The sequence below is a fragment of the Cibotium barometz genome, chromosome 47 (assembly GCF_041138505.1).
Source record: "Cibotium barometz isolate CiBa-2024 chromosome 47, ASM4113850v1, whole genome shotgun sequence".
Classification (NCBI taxonomy): Eukaryota; Viridiplantae; Streptophyta; class Polypodiopsida; order Cyatheales; family Cibotiaceae; genus Cibotium; species Cibotium barometz.
The window spans coordinates 10,356,413-10,375,670 of record NC_141092.1 but is presented as its reverse complement, the minus strand read 5'-3'; the positions used below and the strand labels follow the sequence as shown (position 1 = coordinate 10,375,670).

At 40.9% G+C, this 19,258-nt stretch overlaps 1 protein-coding gene across 1 annotated transcript; it reads right to left on the bottom strand.

The window, feature by feature from the left end:
- Positions 1-1,948: 1,948 nt before the first annotated feature.
- LOC147611354 (uncharacterized) lies at positions 1,949-4,006 on the bottom strand. Its single transcript, XM_086784427.1, has 6 exons — positions 3,739-4,006; positions 2,813-2,840; positions 2,483-2,710; positions 2,328-2,391; positions 2,182-2,241; positions 1,949-2,071 (listed from the first exon to the last, which is right to left on the bottom strand). Exons 1-6 carry the CDS (start codon positions 3,867-3,869, stop codon positions 2,022-2,024), a joined length of 561 nt encoding a protein of 186 aa, XP_086640553.1. The 5' UTR covers positions 3,870-4,006; the 3' UTR covers positions 1,949-2,021.
- Between the last annotated feature and the right edge of the window lie 15,252 nt (positions 4,007-19,258).

The window sequence follows — 19,258 nt, the reverse complement described above, 5'->3', positions numbered from 1 at the left end:
AGGAAGAGTCTAAGTCAAAGGATGTGGAGCTTGAGCTTTACAAGATAGAAGAGGAGCAAAGGCAACTCATAGAAACATAATGTTTCAAGCTTAATTTATCAATCTTGTAAAACACTACGATTATATAGAATGCATACTATATATAGCATACCAAAATTGCATTTTAAAATTTTTATTATAAAAAACTATGATTATATAGAAAGCACACTATAGCATATAAAAATTGCATTATAAATTTACCATCCCATACAAAAAATGGATAATGAGAAAACTCACACTTAAAACTTGCATTATAACAAAACCATTAGGTACATTAGTTGGATTATGAAAACACATTGCATACCATGGCTTACAAAACCTTGATTATGAAACCCATTATAAAAAAACCATTAGGTATATGAGTTGGATTACGAAAACCCATTGCATACCATGGCTTACAAAACCTTGATTATGAAAAGAAACTGTCACATACAAAACTTGAATTCCATATATTTTCTCATTTCTTGTTCTTCAACTTTTTTAATTTTTAACTATTTTATTATCCCTTAACTAATTATATTTACTATGTCATTTCATTTTTAGCTAGTTTTTTAATCATTCCTTTATTTTTAATACTTTTTTATTTTCTTATGTTTGATCTATATTCTATTTTATAACTAGTCCTCTAATGTTCTAACTAATTATATTTTTTTCTAAGTGAACTTTTCATTAATCAGAACATACCTAGTAATTCACCTAATTTTTATCTAGGTTCTAGCATTTTATATGAAACCTAAACTAATCCTAATCTATTCTTTAATTTTTATAGAAGTACTAGGAGAGAAAGCTAGCAGGATTGTTATATTATGAATTACTCACCAAAGGCGGGTTTGAGATTTCAAAGATGGTAACTCTAAAATCTCAAAGTATCATGAGACAATCAAGGAAAATCTTACTAAGAAGTAGGATGATACTTATGACAAGGTATTGTAAGATGAACATGTGAAGTTCTTTTACACATGCTCCAGAGATAAGGTAATGAGATGTTGGCATGACATCATGAACTACTCTACTATATGCAATCACACTGGAATTATATCAAAAGTTGGTGGGGCTATTGCAATCACGCTGGAATTATATCAAAAGTTGGTAGGGCTATTGCAACACATGGATAAGGGAAAGACTATGTCACAACAAAGTCATACAACAAAGTCATTTAACTCCACCTACAATAAACACTTGTATCTAAGGATGTAGTGGACACAATCTTTTCCCCTTACAAAGGCTATATATGGAATGCGAAATCTAGAGAAGAACAAAGCTTGACACTACATATGTGAAACAAGTTCTCTAGAGATTCATTGCTTTTTCGCAGTAGCTTTGCGTGTTTGAAAGATCCAACCGCGTGTTAGTGCAATTATTAGAATAGAGTTTGCGAGTACATTTTTTCTAAAGCTCTGATTCATGTCAACTGACCATGTGATCATTAGAAGTGAGCAATTGCAATTACACACATTGATTTTTAAGGACTTCAGAAAATTTTACTTTTCAACCCCCTTCTGTTGATGCAATCCTTTAAACCATTTTCACTTCTGACTGTTAATAAATAAATTGCTAAACCAAATTAGTCAGTAATGACAACATAACCTACACTTGGAGTTGCCTATTTCTGCTCAATTACCCTACAATCATTCAAGAAGCTCCTGTTGATAATGCCAAGAGCTTTGTCAAAAACCTTCAGAAATGAAATGAACCAACACTCTCATGCACGCACACACAGAGTAACCAGATTTGAGAGAGAGAGAGAGAGAGAGAGAGAGAGAGAGAGAGAGAGAACTCCAACACAAAGTATCTACTAGTATTCCTAATGAACAACAAATCACTGCTGCTACTGACATTTACAACATGGAACTCCTCACATGCATGTCGGTTTGCAAATGATCGGAAAGAATAGGAGACACAGTAAGAATTATCCAAGCTTGCTCTTATGTTTCAATACAAATCAGCATGAATGTGCCTTAAGATCCAACAAGTCCAAGATTCTAGCGGCCACCAGCGTCTTTGTAATGCCTCAACATTACTTTACGGTACTCTGTCCAATACACACACACACACATCAATCAAATTCAGAAATTGGTTAGATGCTTCAAAAACCTTGTGTGTTTACTGCACCATATCGGGCACATGGTCACAAAAGCCCACCTTCCTGGTTGACCCACAGAGCTGCAGCATAGCTGTTCAAAGGGCTGTCATTGTTGGGCTCTGCATAATTCAAAACAATTGCAGATCTTTAGCTTTAAAAATCATAACCCATCAATTGGCCAATACACCATGTGTTGTTTGCCTACCTCCCAAAAGACTTTGGATTGACAAAAGAACAGTTCTAACGTCATAGGCAGAAGACCACTTGTCCTGAAAAGACAAACAAAAGCTGTCAGGTTTTAGGATTTAGACACCAAAGAAAAAATCATCTTAAGGCAGATACAAGGAAGTTGAGAATTACCTGCAGAATGTCAAGGCAAATGTTTCCAAACTGATCCACATTAGGATGAAAACATGGAGGGTCAAATTTGACAGTGGGCGGCTTGAATGGATAGTCAGTGGGAAACTTCATAGACAGTTTGTAAGACAAGCTTTCGTAGACAGTCCCTGCACTGCCCTTGATTGTGCCTATCCATGAGAAGATATTGTCTCCTTCTGGAAAAGCTGAAACCCCAGGGTCTCCCCGGGTCTGCATGTTCATCAGGCAACACGGACATAGTAAGAGAACTTACTACTAAATGATTCTTCTGCTACCCAGAAATGCAAAAGCCAAAAAAAAAAATTTCCTTACCATCAAAGTCATAAGCTCAGATTGCAGCCTGCAAAAGCAAAAATAATTGATTCTTCAATAAAAAGATTGCAGAAATTATGCATAACCTTTCATCTCCCCCTCTTCAAAAACACAAAGAAATAAGCAAACCATGCGACAGATCTACTAATGACCATCCATTCCATCCTGCGTAATACGGACAAACACGCTTAAACATATTGTTGGCTGAAGTGTACATGCATCAGCCAACATGCGTATGGCGCCTCAGTTCGTCCTAGTCATATTTTAAATAAGGCATACTTGTCAGCCTCTTTTGGATTTGACATCACAGGCCTCTATAGCTTACTGAAGAGACCCCCACCCCCTCCGAGAACACATCAGTTAGTTGAAATGGTCCACTGAGACCAGAAAAATTACCCACATGAAAACCCCCATCTCCTTTCTCTAATCAAAGACTCTGAGGGCCTTCCCTTCTAATCATAGGGTAAATGCAGCCACAGCCATGGCACCCACAGCAAACAGCCCCTCCTACATCAACTACAATATAGAAAATCCCAATGCTTTAATTCTAACCTAACCCTAGCCTACCTATGAAACAGGACAGAGACATCATTTCCTCATTGACCTAGGTATCTTTGAGCATAAGCTGCAAAACCCTGGCAAAGATTGTGATTACTCGATCAAGAAGATCTGCATCAAAACCAGAAAATTGTGCAGCGAGACCCTAACAGGCAATCTGCTTCAAAACCCTAAAACAGAGTCTGCTGAAGAATCCTAGTACAGAGTTAGCTTCCAAAGCCATGCACAATCTGCTAAGGAACCTTTACAGTAAAGAAAGTCTGCTTTAAAACCCGTACACAAAGTCTGCTTCAATACCTAACACAGAGCGTTGCCTCAAAACCCTAAAGGTGCTGCATCAGAAACGAAAAAATAGCATGGCCTCTTACCTTTTGGAGACGGAGTGGGTTTCGACGGGGTTAGACATGGCTTTGGGCTGCTTGGGGGGGAGGGCGGCAGCGATGGCGAAGTTACCCTGCTGCTGTCGAGAGTTGGGCTCTACGCCTCCGTCGAAACTCATGGTGGCAAGAAGAAATCTAGGGTTTGGGATGCAGACTGGCAGTGCTGGGCAGAGCTTGCAGATGGTTACTGCACAGAAAGCTATGGCGATGACAAGCTAATAATTTATTTTTTGATGCCTTGGGCCGGCTTCTAGGCGTCCCCCGTGACCCTCCCCCTTCCCGGTCTCTTGTGACTCTTATAATCGGTTGGCCTCCAACGGGTGACCGCCCCTTATTTTGAGTTGTCTAATAATCTGACCGTTGCACCCTGGTTTCAAACTTTTCCTCTTCTTAGCAGCTGTTCCCACCCTTCGGGTGTTTACACGCTTGGGTGGACGCCCACGAAAATGTTCTGCTCACCACAATCACCCGCCCGTCTGATATTTTTTTACAGACTGTGACCGCGCCCATGCACCCTCAGCGCTGATGTGTTTGCTGACTGGAGCCCAACAACCATCGTTCCAGTTCCAAGCGGAACAGCCTGCCCACAGCTCTCAGTTGCACGACGCCTTTTCCGTGGGCATGCTCGTAGTCTGTAAAGGGTATTGTCACCCAGCTAGTAAGTTGCCACGCTCCCTCCTTGGTCATTTTAGGATCAAGGGGAAACCCATTTGTCAGAAAATTGATACTGTGTCAAGGCTCCATTCCGAAACAATGTCCACTTGAAATGGAGGAGCAACTAGAAGATCATCACTTACTTGCATTGTAGGTTCATAGTTTGGAATTGTCGATAAACGGTCCGTGTGCACATGTGTGGATCCTTTCGTCATTGTAAATGTGAAATTTAAATCCATTAGAATCAAGCGCCAGCTACTACTAGTGATGCAACCTCTCATACAAGATTTGTTTACCAAGTAAAGAAAAGCCTGATGATGATCAACAAAGAACACAAATTAGTTAGCTAACAAATAGTGTTGAAGCTTTTTCAAAGCATAAACCATGACAAGGCGTTCTCTCTCAGTAGTGATATAATTATGTTCACAACATCATGGAGTTATCTACTAGCAAAACTGATCAAGAAATCGATGTTATGTTCACAGGGTTGTGCTGGCACGCACCCAATTTGCAAAAGTAGAAGCATCGATATGGACATGGGAAATGTCATCCCAATTTGGAACTCATAGTATGATGCAAAGGTTTCGTTTGGATCGGTGTGAAGAGTAGCATCTCTGAATAAGGGTGTATACCGACTATGAGCCTGCCCACGAAAAAGGTTGAGAGCTATGGGTAGACACCTTTTTGATAAACAAGGGAGTAACTTATTAATGAGGGAGCACATTTCCAACTCATTATATAAGACATCTATACAAAATGGGAAAACATACTTCCTTAAATCTGAATACATGACAGTGCTTGAAGAAGCCCATAGTGGCATGGATTTGTGCAGGTAGCTAAAATCATAGCTTAAAAAGTTCCTAAATATGGTCTTTGGTGGCTAACATTATTTGGAAATGTAACTAAATTTGTCAGAAGATGTGATAAATGCCAGAGATTTGCAATCACAAATGGCCAAGACTGTATGGCTCTAATTGTGATTATCTATAAGATATCTCCCTTGTACCTCAACAAGTTTGACTAAGCTCTAAAATTTGCTAGTTAAATCTAGAAAAAGAAAACTAAACTAGAGAGAGAATTTCATTTTGAAAATTTGTTTAAATAGAAAGTTTCCTTTTGATCCCAAGATCTCGTAAGGGCAAATAGAAAGTTTCTTTTTGATCCCAAGATCTCGTAAGGGCAAATAGATTGCTGATCAGATTCCATACAAGTGAGACTATTAGAGATAACATACATCGCCTACTAGTTGTGAACTCCTAAATTGGCTAGTTAAAATCGTTTTGAAGGTAAATTACTTATCGAATATGTTGCTTGCAGTACTTCGTAAGAAAATCGCTTTGTCTGACCTTTTAAAAGCTAGACAAAGAAAATACTCTAGAGAGAGAAAGTTACATATGAAAAAAGTGCTTAAATTTTAGTCCCTAGAATGTGCATATGAAAACAAAATGTTGTTTGGATTCCGTACGGAGAAGATTTTTAGAAAACAAGCTGTGGATGTTACTTGAAAACACGTAAATGGGAAAAACGACCGTTCAGAGCCCAAACTAGGTCCTTTTTATTGTACATGTATTTTAAGAATTTTGGACATGTGTTTTTTTTTACAAGCATGCATTAATAGTTAAATGCATGCAAATTAAGCCCACCGGTTTCATATCACCCTCGAGACCAACATGGAGCCCAAATGTGCTCGAAATTTGGTAAGATCTAAGACCATGCATAGATCCATAAAAGAATCACTTTTATTGGAGATTCCTCTTTAGATCATACTCTTCCTCCTAAGCCCCTAAAGGAAAATTTTGCATTCCAATATGCCTCCTGGGTCTACTCTTCCTCTTACCCTCTTTGAACTGGTCTTCTACTTGCTTTCCCTTCTTCCTTCTGGATGGTCATGCTTCATCTTCACCTTTTGCACCCCTGGTTCTTTTGTTTGCTAACATATCAGCTTCTTCATCCATTCCAATCAGATTAGCTTCACCTGGTCTAGGCCCATTTGTTGGTTGTGGTTGAACCTGAGGTCCCTATGGGTTTGGAATCTCCTCTTCCCTTCTGACATCTAGCCTTTCCTCTCTTCTAGGTGCCCGAGAATATACATCTCCTCCCATTCTCCTAGGGTAAGGACACTAAGGGGAGATATGACCCCTTTCCATACAATTGAAGCATCGGACATTCAAGTTGCTCCTCTGCCTCTGCCTCTCACTCCTTCTCTATCTCCTGCCCTAGGGTCATTTCTGCCTCCTTGCAACAAACTCAGATTCAAATTCTCCATTTGCTAAGTCAGCTGATTAATACCTTGCATCAATTGATCATCAACCACCCACTAGAACTGGAGCAGTCCTTCCTTCTTCTGTCCTTCTCTCTCCCATTCATAACATATTTGTTCTCTACTCAAACCTCCTTTTGCTTTTGAGCTAGCCTCTGAAGCTTCCATTCCTTCTCTCTTGACAGAGCCTGCTAAAGGCCTTACAAAACTTGTGACCATTCTCAAGGGATTGCATAAAGAGCTAGTTGAGCCTCTACCTTTATAACCAATTTACCCATACCCTGCATTGCTAAATTAAGTGGAGGACTCAATAGGAGGTAAAATTTGGCCTTCCATGGGTCACTATGGTCTACCGTAATATTTTCTTTGAGGTGATTGTTTGTGAGGACTTCATATTGTCCCCTCTTCAAAGGCACCACCTCCTAGGGTTCGGGATTAGTGCATATCCCTTACACATTGGTAGGTCCAAGCCCACCTCAAAGTGAGTATAAACAAAGTGAGTGTGAATATCACTTGGGGGACATAGTAGGCCTCATAGCCATTTTATCCTCAAAAGTCCTGGTCATATCGATAAGTGAATTTGAATAGGAGTAGGATGAGTCATGCCTTCATTGAGAACTCTCCTTCCATACCTTGAACAAGATGGCATTCTACTTTGAAAGTGATGAAATGAATGCCATATTAACTAACATTTATAAAAAATAATGGAGTCTCCATAATCTTGGCTGATCTAAGGATATATTTGGAAGGCTTGGGGAAGCCCACCACTCATAGGCACAAGCCTTGTGGCCAAGCTTGCCATTAGGAACATAGCCAACATTCATTAGAATGGCCCAAAGATTAAGACCTTTGGACTAAGTTTCCACTACACATTCATAGTGATGGATTTACAAAGAAGAGGGTCACACTCCATGATCCTCGAAAGGCCTTACATAAGAGAAGCAAGATTGGTTTACAATCACATTTACATACACAAAGGTCACTAATCCTTGAATATAGACTTAAAGACAAGGAAGACCCATGGGTTGAGGCATTCTTGCTAATGAGTCTAAGACAAGTTGCTGTGAGCCTCTTCCAGAGCCTGACGACTATGAGGATTGGATTCATGCCTTGGCAACCATGGACACTCTGCCACATAATCTTGGGATAAGTTTTACAAGAGAATGGATAAGATAAAAATAACATCTATGTTCATGCCTTAGTGTGTGCAACATCCCTTTTAGGAGCAAACAACTTTTTATAGGAGGTGTAATCTGCTCATTCTGCTTGTGCCATCTACCATCACTGATGTGCAAGACATAATCAAGATGTTGCAGAGAATCATCATGCTCATTATGTATAGCTAGAATCCCATTAAACTCACTTTGTGTATCAAACAAATAGATGAAACCGGAGCATAACTATCTTCCAAAACATTAGAAACATATGGCACAGGGTCAAAGTATAGCTGAGGAACTCCCTTGGCATACTCTACCAATGAGTCCCTCCTTGTCATGCTCAATCACAGCCCACCAATCTACTCCATTATCATGGCAACCACAAGCATCTTTGGATCCACATCTTAAGCTTTAGAGTCACTCTCTGAGCTACTCTCCGAATTACTATCCTGATGTTCCAACCTTGTAATCTCATGCTTCACATTTGACAAGAGCCATCCTACTGCATATGCTACCCACTCAATATCCTATAACAAAAAATATCCTCTTCAATGGTATTGGTAGTGCCATTCCACTACCTAGTCAACATCTTTGACAAACTGCTTCATCTCCTTTTTACTCTTCAAAAGGCGAGTTCGTATTCTTTGCTTCAAACAATCGCCATTGCATAGCATCAAATTGTGCCAAAAATGCCTCTAGAGACACCTATGAGTGGTGAAATTCAGTTTTGCACTTGCCACACACATGGAAGAGGTAGCCCTTTCGTCATAGTCATATGTGCCATAATGAGCATAGGGCACATAGCGCACACTCCTTTGACTGATGTTGCTTGTTGCCATAGTGGGTGCACTGTCGCCAGCCCATCACACTAAAATTATTGATTTAAAATTTGACTGGAGAGAGAGCAAGTTGAGCGAGACCACATTCATGCCTTAACATGTTGTGAGCAAGCAATGTATGCCACACTCCTCCATCAAACAAAATCTACAATCCTAGGGGAAGTGTTAGGTAAATGTCACTGATGAAATGCTTTATGATGCGGTGTTGAAATATTTGTTCTGGCGCTCAAGATCCAAACCCACTTTAGCCAGGGTTCGACTTTGTTGGTGGAGTTTCCGATACACTATAAGAGATGGGGAGCATAGCCGTGTGAAGAGGAGAGAGGGGACTCGGGTAGGTACATAGGGTGTACATAATTACAGTATGCAGCTACTATGGCTGCTCATGGGGCTAATATGCGGCTATAACTATAAAATTACAGCCACATGTATAGCCACAAGCATAGTCGCATACTGGGGGAGAAAACACACACATTCTAGAGAGCATTCTCGAGAGCTGAAAATATCCTAATATCACAAAAGAAGAAGCACAAAATGTGATCCCAATATCACAAAAGAAGAAGCACCAAATGTATTGTAATACAACCAAATATGAACTAAATCAAGACTAGCAAATTGAGTAATTGTTTAATGAATTAGGGTGAGCTTGGACCAACATCTATTGCATCTTCCATCAAATCCATACACACTAATTGGTATCTCAAGATTCATATGTCCCATTGCGAGATCAACAAAAAGATGTATCCCATTAGCAATGGACTTAACATCATCATCATCATGCTTGAATTCAATTCCTTCCTCATTATCTTTGATAAAAACACCTTCATCTTGATTAGTTGGTGGTATCTTGTGTTCATGTTCATTTTTGACAGCCACTTTGTCCATGAGCTATTCAGCATCCCTTTTTTGAAAAATACTCTTTGAATGAGGAGCGACTTGTATGACATACCACCATTTCTTGTCATTTAAATTTGCGTGAAACACAACCTTGTAAGAAGAAACACGTCGATTGTAAATTAAACATGCGTAAGTATGATATAATAAAATCTTATGGTTAGAATTTTCTTGTTCACAATGGTGAGATAGCACAAATGTGTCCCTCTCTATTTGCCAAAATTTTGTGGAATCGATCGCCATAAATCCATTTGGATGCCTTTTCATGGTGATAGGATTTTTTGTGGTCAAAGGGGTATAATTAATGGAGATGCTCACCCCAACCCTAAGAGAAGAAAATAACAAATTGATAATGGTTAGGGACCTTAGGAAATATAGAATTCTTGCATGGATATCTGTACATTCATCACTAGTTGTTATAAGCTGCTATTAGGACTGTTGCATGGAAAATAGCCGACAAGATTGGGTAGAGTAGGTGAGGGTATGCATGGAGATAGAGCGTAGTTGTGCAAGAGGGAAGGTGTAAGCAAGTTTGGAGTGTGAGAGCATTGTGAGAGCTTTTGTGTGTTAAAGATTTAGTAGCCGACAAGATTGGGTAGAGTAGGTGAGGGTATGCATGGAGATAGAGCATAGTTGTGCAAGAGGGAAGGTGTAAGCAAGTTTGGAGTGTGAGAGCATTGTGAGAGCTTTTGTGTGTTAAAGAAGAGATTACTGAGAGAGCTAGTGTTTGGTTGAGCTGGTTAGCTATCTGTGGGCTTGTTTTGTGTAGAAGGTGATGGGAGATTGTTGAGAAGACTTAGATCTATCAAGAGCAAGGGGATTACAGAGCTGGTTGAAGGTTTTGTGTGGAAGATTGTGTCCCAGAACCTCTTAGAGTACATCACTGTTGGAACTTGGATCAGATTTAAGGATTACTCAGAGTAGATCCCAGTTGTATTAGCGAGTTAAATCCTACAAGATGTGGCTGTAGATCATATCATTGTTGTTAATCTTTTTGGAGTTGAGAATATATGTTTGGTTTCTTTTGTGGTTATTGGTGTGAGAGATATCTTGGCCTGTTGTTGTTTTTCTCTCATTTGCTCATGCCTCTCAGGGTTTGTTGTGTGTTGCACAGTCTTCTTAAAATATGTAGAGAATCAAGTTGTGTGGAATTAAAGAGTTCTTCTGTGGTTTTGGTTAAATTGTATGTTGTTCAGGAGTTCCATTGAAGAGAAGACTGTAGTGATGAAGAATTGACTTTGGTTGAGTTTCTTATGGGTCATTTAACATGTGTAGGGGTCAACCATTGTCAGCCAAGCATCATAATAGTCAGCAACTTGTGTAGAGATCTTGTTTTGACCTATTTGAGTTGATAGGAAGTGGTTCTGAGGCATAGCTGATGGTTTTAGGTCTGCTATCTAAGGACAGCTATTATAGAAGGCTTTGTTGTCTTATGGAGTTTCTGTGTGGCAGCAGTTTGACACTAGTGGTCAGCTGAGAGTTTCTGACGCTAGGTTCTAGTTTTGTTTAAGTTTTTTGAGGCTAGGTTCTAGTTTTGTTTAAGTTTTTTGAGGCTAGGTTCTAGTTTTGTTTAAGTTTTTTGAGGCTCCTGTGGTTTTAGCCGACTCAAAGGAGAGAGAGAATCTGTGTTAGACAGATCAGTTTGGCTAGTTGGGTGGAAACAAGGCAGTTGTGGGCTTGCAGTAGCCAGCGAGCCTATAAGATGATCTCTTCTTGATCTTAGAAGTGTCTGAGCGATTGTAGAAGTCTGAGGACGTTTGGAGAAGTTTCTATGTTAGATAAGACTTCGAAGACATATGGTTTTGTGGCAGAATTCTTAGGCAGAACTATGCAGCAGAGCAGGAAGATCAAGGAAAGCTCGAAAGAGGGTCGGTGGGTAATCCAGGGAGGTCCAGAGATTATGCCTTTAAGTCTATTGACGTTGGAGGATCATAGAGGACATTGGAGGATCAATTTTGGACTGGAGTAAGCTATCAAAATTCTAGAGCAAGTAACAGTGAGAATCTGACTTGTCTGTGGTGGTAGCCAAGAGAGTTTATTGTCAGCCAGTGGTTAGCTTAGGGCAACTGCTTGGTTCTGAGAGGTTTACGACAAGGTTGTGAAACTAGCTGATGAGGACGAAGGTTACTTTGGGACTCTGAAAAGTAGATTTTTGACAGGAAACAAAGAGAGGACTTCAGAGGTACATTTCAGCCGATTTTGTGATAGCTAGAAGTTGTTCTGGTCAGCTAGGAGTTAGCTGAAGTCAAGAGAGGCTCTTAGTTGAAAGATCACAGGTATTGGAAGTGGGAGCCGACCTTAGAGGACAACCTGAGTAAGTAGCTAGATTGAATAGGGGGGTTGGGAGGATATTGAAGGATCTAATTGGGGTAGCTAAGGATTAAGGGATGTCAGCTAGGTGTGCTAGTGCCCTCTAGTATTGTTTTTACTGGGTTGTGGTGCTTGTGGTAGTCTCCTCGGTGGTGTGCTTTGGACAAATCTATAAAGATAGGTTCTCCTGAAGCCATCATTATTTTTGTGCCTCCACAGAGTAGGGCTTTCAAGGCACCCTTCAGACTGTTGGTAGAAGTTGAGAAGTGTTAGCTGTTGAGATGGTTGCAATGATGTCTTATCTCATGTTCCATGGACATGCTAAAATGAGGATCCAGAGGACTTTTTGGCTGGTATGGAGCTGACAGCTGCTACATTTGGAAAGGACATAGATGAGGACAAATTGACACTACTGTCCATGTTATTCAAAGGGGATGCAAAAAGGTGGTTCCAGAATTGGAGGGGTCAGCAACATCAGGGGTCAGCCACATCAGCAGGGGCAAGCATATGAGGATGTTAAAGGAGCTCTGGTGCAACATTACAAAAAAGGTGGTTCCAGAATTGGAGGGGTCAGCCACATCAGGGCAAGCATATGAGGATGTTAAAGGAGCTCTGGTGCAACATTACAAGAAAGGTGAATCCTTGGATGCTATATGGCAGGAGATATAGAAATTGAAGCATAGTCTATTAGATGTATTTGATAGATTTGTAGATCATTTTGAGGAATATGGGGAAGATGGGATGCTTTGATGGGAGCAGAGCACCCACCTATACTCCTTAAAAAAGATATATTCATTAAATCCCTTCATGCTGATCTGAATGAGAAGGTAGAGTTAAAAAGACCAGGTACCTTTGATAAAGTTTGTGCCTCCATAAGGAATGACACTTGAATTTAGTACGAGATTCAGAGTACTTGGAGCACTCGAGGGATTTGGTGAAGGGTCTTTATGAGGACATCCTACAGTACAATATGGGCCTTTGCTTTCTCTTCTTTGAGGATTGTTGCTTATATGCTTTCTCTTCTTCTTTGTTGCATACATGTTTAGGAACTGTCTGGGTGAGTGGTGGTGTTGATGTATGTTCTCTTCTCCCTCTTTCTCTTTTCTACTCTCTCATGCCCTCTCACTCACCATGGCATCAAAGTAGAGGTTAAGTTTTCCATAGCTCTCTCTCTCTCTCTCTTTGCTCCCCACCCATTTGCTCCTTTTTGGTGAACAAAGGAGGAAAGGTTAAAGACCCTAGCTCTCCACAAGAGAGACTTACTCTACCAAGAGTGGCTTGAGGTGAAAACCAGTAATACCCTTGCATTCTCCTTCTCCTTCTCTCTACCTTGCAAGGGTTAAGAGTTACTCTACCAAGAGTAACTCTACCAAGGGTTAAGAGTTACTCTACCAAGAGTGGCTTGAGATGAAAACCAATAAGACCCTTGGATTCTCCTCTCCTTCTCTCTATCTTTCAAGGCTTAAGTGTTCTCAATCTCTGTGAACATGTTTGGTGCCACCACAATGGTGCGAAGCACCTTTGGTTAGGACTCCCTTGCTATACTTTGCATTTGGAGTATTGACATAGCTTAGTTAGAGTGCAAATCCACTGGTTTAACTTTTGTTTGTTTGTTGTTTTATGGTTTATTTGGCCCATCTTAATGCAATGGAGCATGAAGCAACCCTTTGGGTTGCTTTAGTTACATGATTACAAGTAAGCGTTTGATTCAATCTCCTTTGATTTTTACTAATTCCTTCTTGTATTTATAAAATTTTGAGTTTTTATTCATTTTATGAATCAATCTCACCATTAGTCTTTGTAGAAAAACCATTATGGTACAGTGTGTACATCACTAGATAGGTTAGGGAAGCTAAAGCATGCTATTAACAAATTAAAAATCTATAAATATGCAAAGTTAAGGAAAAATTGGAGGGCAAACTTTGGAATTTTTGACCAAAACACAGAAAATTGCTCTCTAGTTTGCTTGTGTATGTGCTGCTCGACTGGTTTGGGCCTGCATATGCATGCTCGCAAGGAATGCACATTTCTAAGTCTAACAGGAAAGATCTGCACAATATTATCATTAAGAAAGGGTCAAATAATATTCTTCCCATTAATGACCATTATGATAAAATGGTTAAAAAACTAACCCATCACATGGCCTTGACTTTTACCACTACAAGTGGCAGACCTGTTAGAATTATGTACACGTACCAAAGTGGGAACGTATGCTCTCTTATGAACACATGTGCATAATTCCACAGACATCTAGCTACACACATTCCTATCTTTCTTGGCCATACATGTCCACTATCATCATGGTGACTACAGTAGGAGCATCTAAAACCTCTTTAGATAATGTGCTCCTCACACCCACCAAAGAAGAGGAAGGCCACCAAGTCACCAAGATCTTGGAATACCAAGTAGCCACAAAAATTCTCCCCACTAGGAGAGTAGCTGCTTTGAGCAGTCAGTAGTAGTAGGCAGCCACATCCCCAATTTAACAAGAGGGTGGAGCATAAGCTCACCAAGTTGCCAAGATCTTAGAATACCAAGTAGCCACAAAACTTCTCCCCACTGGGAGTAGAGCTTCTTTGAGCAGTCACAATAGGCTGCCACATCATTCACAGCCACATCCATAATTCAACGAGAGGGTGGAGTATAAGCTCACCTACTACCACACCTAGGAGTGCTACCAGATTGTCACATGAGAGTAGAAGTCATGGAACACTTGCACCAACTCGGACTGGTAGCTCTTTAGGCTTGGGGCCTAAACCTCAGCATCTACTTTAGATTCATATCCTTCTATGACACCTCAATATACTTGCATAGTCCGTGATATAGGTGTTGACTTGACCTTGACCCTCTCACACTACCCTGAGCTACAGAGCCATACCAAAAGATGAGCACAGCACAAGGAATGATCAAGAACATTACCAGGGGACCCTCTCACAGTGCCCCGAGCTATAGAGCCATACCAAAAGATGAGCGGAGCATAAGGAATGATCAAGGACATTACTAGGATACTAGTCAACAAAGACAAAGTCAAATGGGAGAACATTACTCAACCTGACCTGCTTACCCTAGCCCAAGTCCTCCCCAGGTGTAACCTCTCCCTCCTTGCCCACCTCAAGTAAGGTGCTCCGATGAACTAGGCCGACCATTTCCATCATGAACTCCATAGCATGTGTACAAACCCGACTGATGGGAAGGGCTTCTCAAATCCTATAGCTACCAAAGTGCCATCACCCTGAGCAGGCCTCCTTCATAGCAAACCCCAATAGCTCCCTCCCCTACTAACTCTCATAAACCCATGAAGCAAAGGCTGAATCAAGACACCACTACCACTGAGGCCTTTGCCACATTTTTAGAAACAAACTTGATAGGACACCTTCACACAACAATCGTAGGTAGCTAGAAAAGATAAGACCCATAAAAGCTAGCATAGTTTGGTGCTACCCCCATCGATCATTCCCTCGAGCTGAGGTAGTTTAAGGAAGTGCCAAGCATATAGTCCATTTTTTTAGGAGAGCTAACTATCCAGTTCTCAAGAGACGTAGAATCTTATAGAGATCCACACGTGTAACTAGAATTTAAGGAAGAGGGAGAGGTTGAGTTCCTTGCAAGCAAACACACACACACACACACACACGAGAAAGATGGATGGCTGAATTTTCTTCTATCTTCTTCTCTTCTCTACAACCATAAACATGAAAACATAAGAGTACATACTTTAAGGGAAATTACTCTCCTACTATAACATACAATGGTTAGTCCACATGAGCTAGCACTATAACTATGATATAACCCTAGTACTCCACACAGCCTCTATTGATTGTAGTGAGATGTGATGTGGTACTCTAGGAAGCACCACATTAGATGGAGGAAGAGCTTCCTTTAGTCAACAAGCTCTTGCAAGAAGCGCAATCCAGGAAAAACAGGGCCAGGCAGTGTGCAGTTGATCAAGCATTTATTACTGCCCAGCAGCAGAGAAGAAGTGGTAAGGCAGCCCCTTCCACTGTTTCTTCTCCTATTAGTAGGTCTGCAACTTCTTCTCCTTCCACAAGTAGCAACAATAAGTCTGAGAAGGCTCTTGATAAAGGCAAGAAAAAGACCAGGTGCAACTATTGTAAGGCAAATGATCATGTCATTAAGAATTGCCCTAAGCTAAAGGCTAAAGAGGCAAAGAAGAAAGAGTCAAATGCAGCCACAATAGCGGATGCTTCTACAAATGCAGATTCTGCAAATGTTGTGCAGGATACAGAATGGGCGTTAGCGTGTATTGCCAGTATGACCCATCTGTACATGATGCATGTCTGGCAGTTTCTGTTGACTCTAATGTATGGTATTTTGACAGTGGTGCTACAAAGCACATTACCTCACATCGTGATATGTTCACTTGTCTTGAGGCTGTCTCTAATGGGAATATTGTCACATGTGCCAATAATGCTTCTTACCCAGTGAAGGGCGTTGGTAAAATTATGCTTACTGCTGCAAATGGCAGCGCTTTCACACTTTCAGATGCTTTGTATGTATGTGCCAGGGATAAAGAAGAATCTATTGTCTGTCTCTGCGCTTGCTAGACTTGGATTTGTAGTCAAATTTGTGGATGACAGATGTACTGTTCATGATTTGACTTCTGGTGATACGATTATTGCATCTGGCACCTTGTTTCGTGGGCTGTATAGGCTCAATTCTTATGACAAGTGTGTGGAAGATTCAGCAAATGCAGTTTCTGATGAAAAGGCAGTTTCAGATGCAAAACTATGGCATGCTCATTTTGGTCATCTGAACTTTGCTAGTTTGCTGCGTTTGCAGAAATTTGATATGGTTACTTCATTGCCCCCTCTTGAGGCACCATTGAAACATGTTTGTGAAGGCTGTATTTTGGGCAAAATGCAGCGTTCTGCGTTTCCAAAGGATGGTTCTGTGTGCAGGCCACTCGCAGATTGCAACTTGTACATAGTGATGTATGTGGGCCTATGCAAACTCCGTCATTTGGTAAACACTTGTACTTCGTGACTTTCATTGATGATTACTCAAGGCATGCATGGGTATATCCACTGAAGGCAAAGTCTGAAGTGTTTTTGTGCTTCAAACAGTTTTTTCTTATGGTTGAAAATGTATCCAATTGTAGTGTGGGCACCCTCCGTTCTGATCGAGGGGGGGAGTACTTGTCTAAAGAGTTTGATGCATTTCTGGCTAGTCGTGGGATAAAACACCAATGTACAGTGCCGTTTACCCCTCAGCAAAATGGTGTTGCTGAGAGGAAAAACAGGTCACTTATGGAGATGGCACGATGTATGGTCAAGAGCCAAGCTTTGCCACATGCGTTTTGGCTTGAGACTGTCATGTGTGTTGCATATGTACTCAATAGGTGTCCCACTAAGGCCTTGCAGTCTATTACTCCATACGAAGCTTGGCATGGCAGGAAGCCTTCTATTGGTCACTTGCGTGTCTTTGGTTGCTTGGCCTATGCTTTAGTGCCTGTGCAACAACGCAAAAAATTGGATGATAAGGCTGTCAAATGCATTTTTGTTGGTTAAAGTGCTGAGAGCAAGGGTTACAGATTGTATCATCCACAGTCAAAGTGTATCTTGATTAGTCGAGATGTTGTTTTTGTGGAAGATGCTGTGCAGCCTTTGTTATCATGTACCAAAGAGACAGGCGTGAGCTCACGGGATGTATTTGATACATTGTTGCCTCTGTTTACAGGTGGGAATTCAAATGTAAGTCCTAATGAGGCAAATATTCAGCCTATGCAGATATCAAACGACATCATAGATCAGCCCATTTCTGATGCAGATTTACAGGATGTAATTTTTGAGGATAGGGCTGAAAATGAGCAGGCTAGAGGTATGCCTAAATGGCTGGTGCAAACCTTGCGTGATAGTAAAATTGATGCACCTATATCTAGTCGTACTCGTTCAGGTTTTCAGCATGCCTCTTATGCATCAGATTGTTATGCTTTGGCTGTGTCTAGTATGTGTGAAGAGGAAGAACCTCTTTCATTTGATGAGGCACAAAAATCAAAAAATTGGTTAGCTGCAATGCAAAGTGAATATGATGCTATAATGAAGAATGGTACATGGTCTTTATGTGATTTGCCTATTGGTAAAAAGGCCATTGGATGTAAGTGGGTTTTTAAGTTGAAACGAAAGCCAGATGGCAGTGTTGATCGCTATAAGGCTAGACTTGTTGCAAAGGGATTTTGATGAGACCTTTGCTCCCTCTTGTCGTATGACTACTATTCGTAGCATTTGTGCATTGGCAGCTCATAATGGTTGGAATGTACATCAGTTGGACATAAAGACTGCGTTCTTGAATGGAGATTTGCATGAGGAGGTGTATGTATCGCAGCCTCGTGGTTTTGTTCAAAAAGGGCAGGAAAACAAAGTGTGCAGGTTGAAAAAGGCTTTATATGGTTTAAAGCAAGCTCCACGAGTTTGGTATGAAAAGATACACGCATATTTGACTGCACATGGTTTTCAGAATAGTCCAACAGAAAGCACTTTATATGTTAAATGTGTGGATGATGTACATCTAATCATTGCTCTCTATGTCGATGACATGCTGCTCACAGGACCAAATGAAAGTCATATTGCTGATTTTAAGGCTGATTTGAATGCCTTTTTTGAGATGTCAGATTTGGGGCATTTGCATCATTATTTGGGGATACAATTTAAGCAGTGTGATGGAGGTATTGCTTTGTGTCAGACAAAGTATATTGAGACATTGTTGCGGAGATTTGGACTTGAAGACTACAAGCCTATTGCTACTCCAATGGAGACAGGTTTGAAGTTGAGTCTTCATGATGCTAGAGATCACTTTGATGTCACACTCTATCAGACAGCTGTTGGTTGCCTCATTTATGTATGCATTACGAGGCCGGACATTCAGTTTGCAGTCTCACAGGTGAGCAGGTTTATGCATAGCCCAGGGTCTCAGCATTGGAAGGCAGTTAAACGCATCTTTCGCTACTTGAGTGGCACCATACATCTTGGGTTGTTTTATCCCAAGGGGGGATCGCTGCCACCAAATTTACATGCTTTTTCGGACTCAGATTGGGCTGGTTGCTATGACACAAGAGTGTCCACAAGTGGTTTTTGTTTCATGCTCGGTAGCTCATGCATATCTTGGTTGAGCAAGAAGCAACCTACTGTGGCCACTTCTAGTTGTGAAGCTGAGTACAGGGCAGCTTTCACAGCTACGGTTGAGTGTGTGTGGCTCAGACGGCTTATGGTGGCTGACTTGGGTGTTGGACAAGAGTCTGCCACCTCTATCTTCACTGACAGTCAGAGTGCGTTGGCAATTACGAGAAACCCAGTTTTTCATGCTCGCACAAAGCACATTGAGGTGCATTATCACTATGTCAGGGAGAGACTCTCAGCAGGAGAGATCAGCTTGGCCTA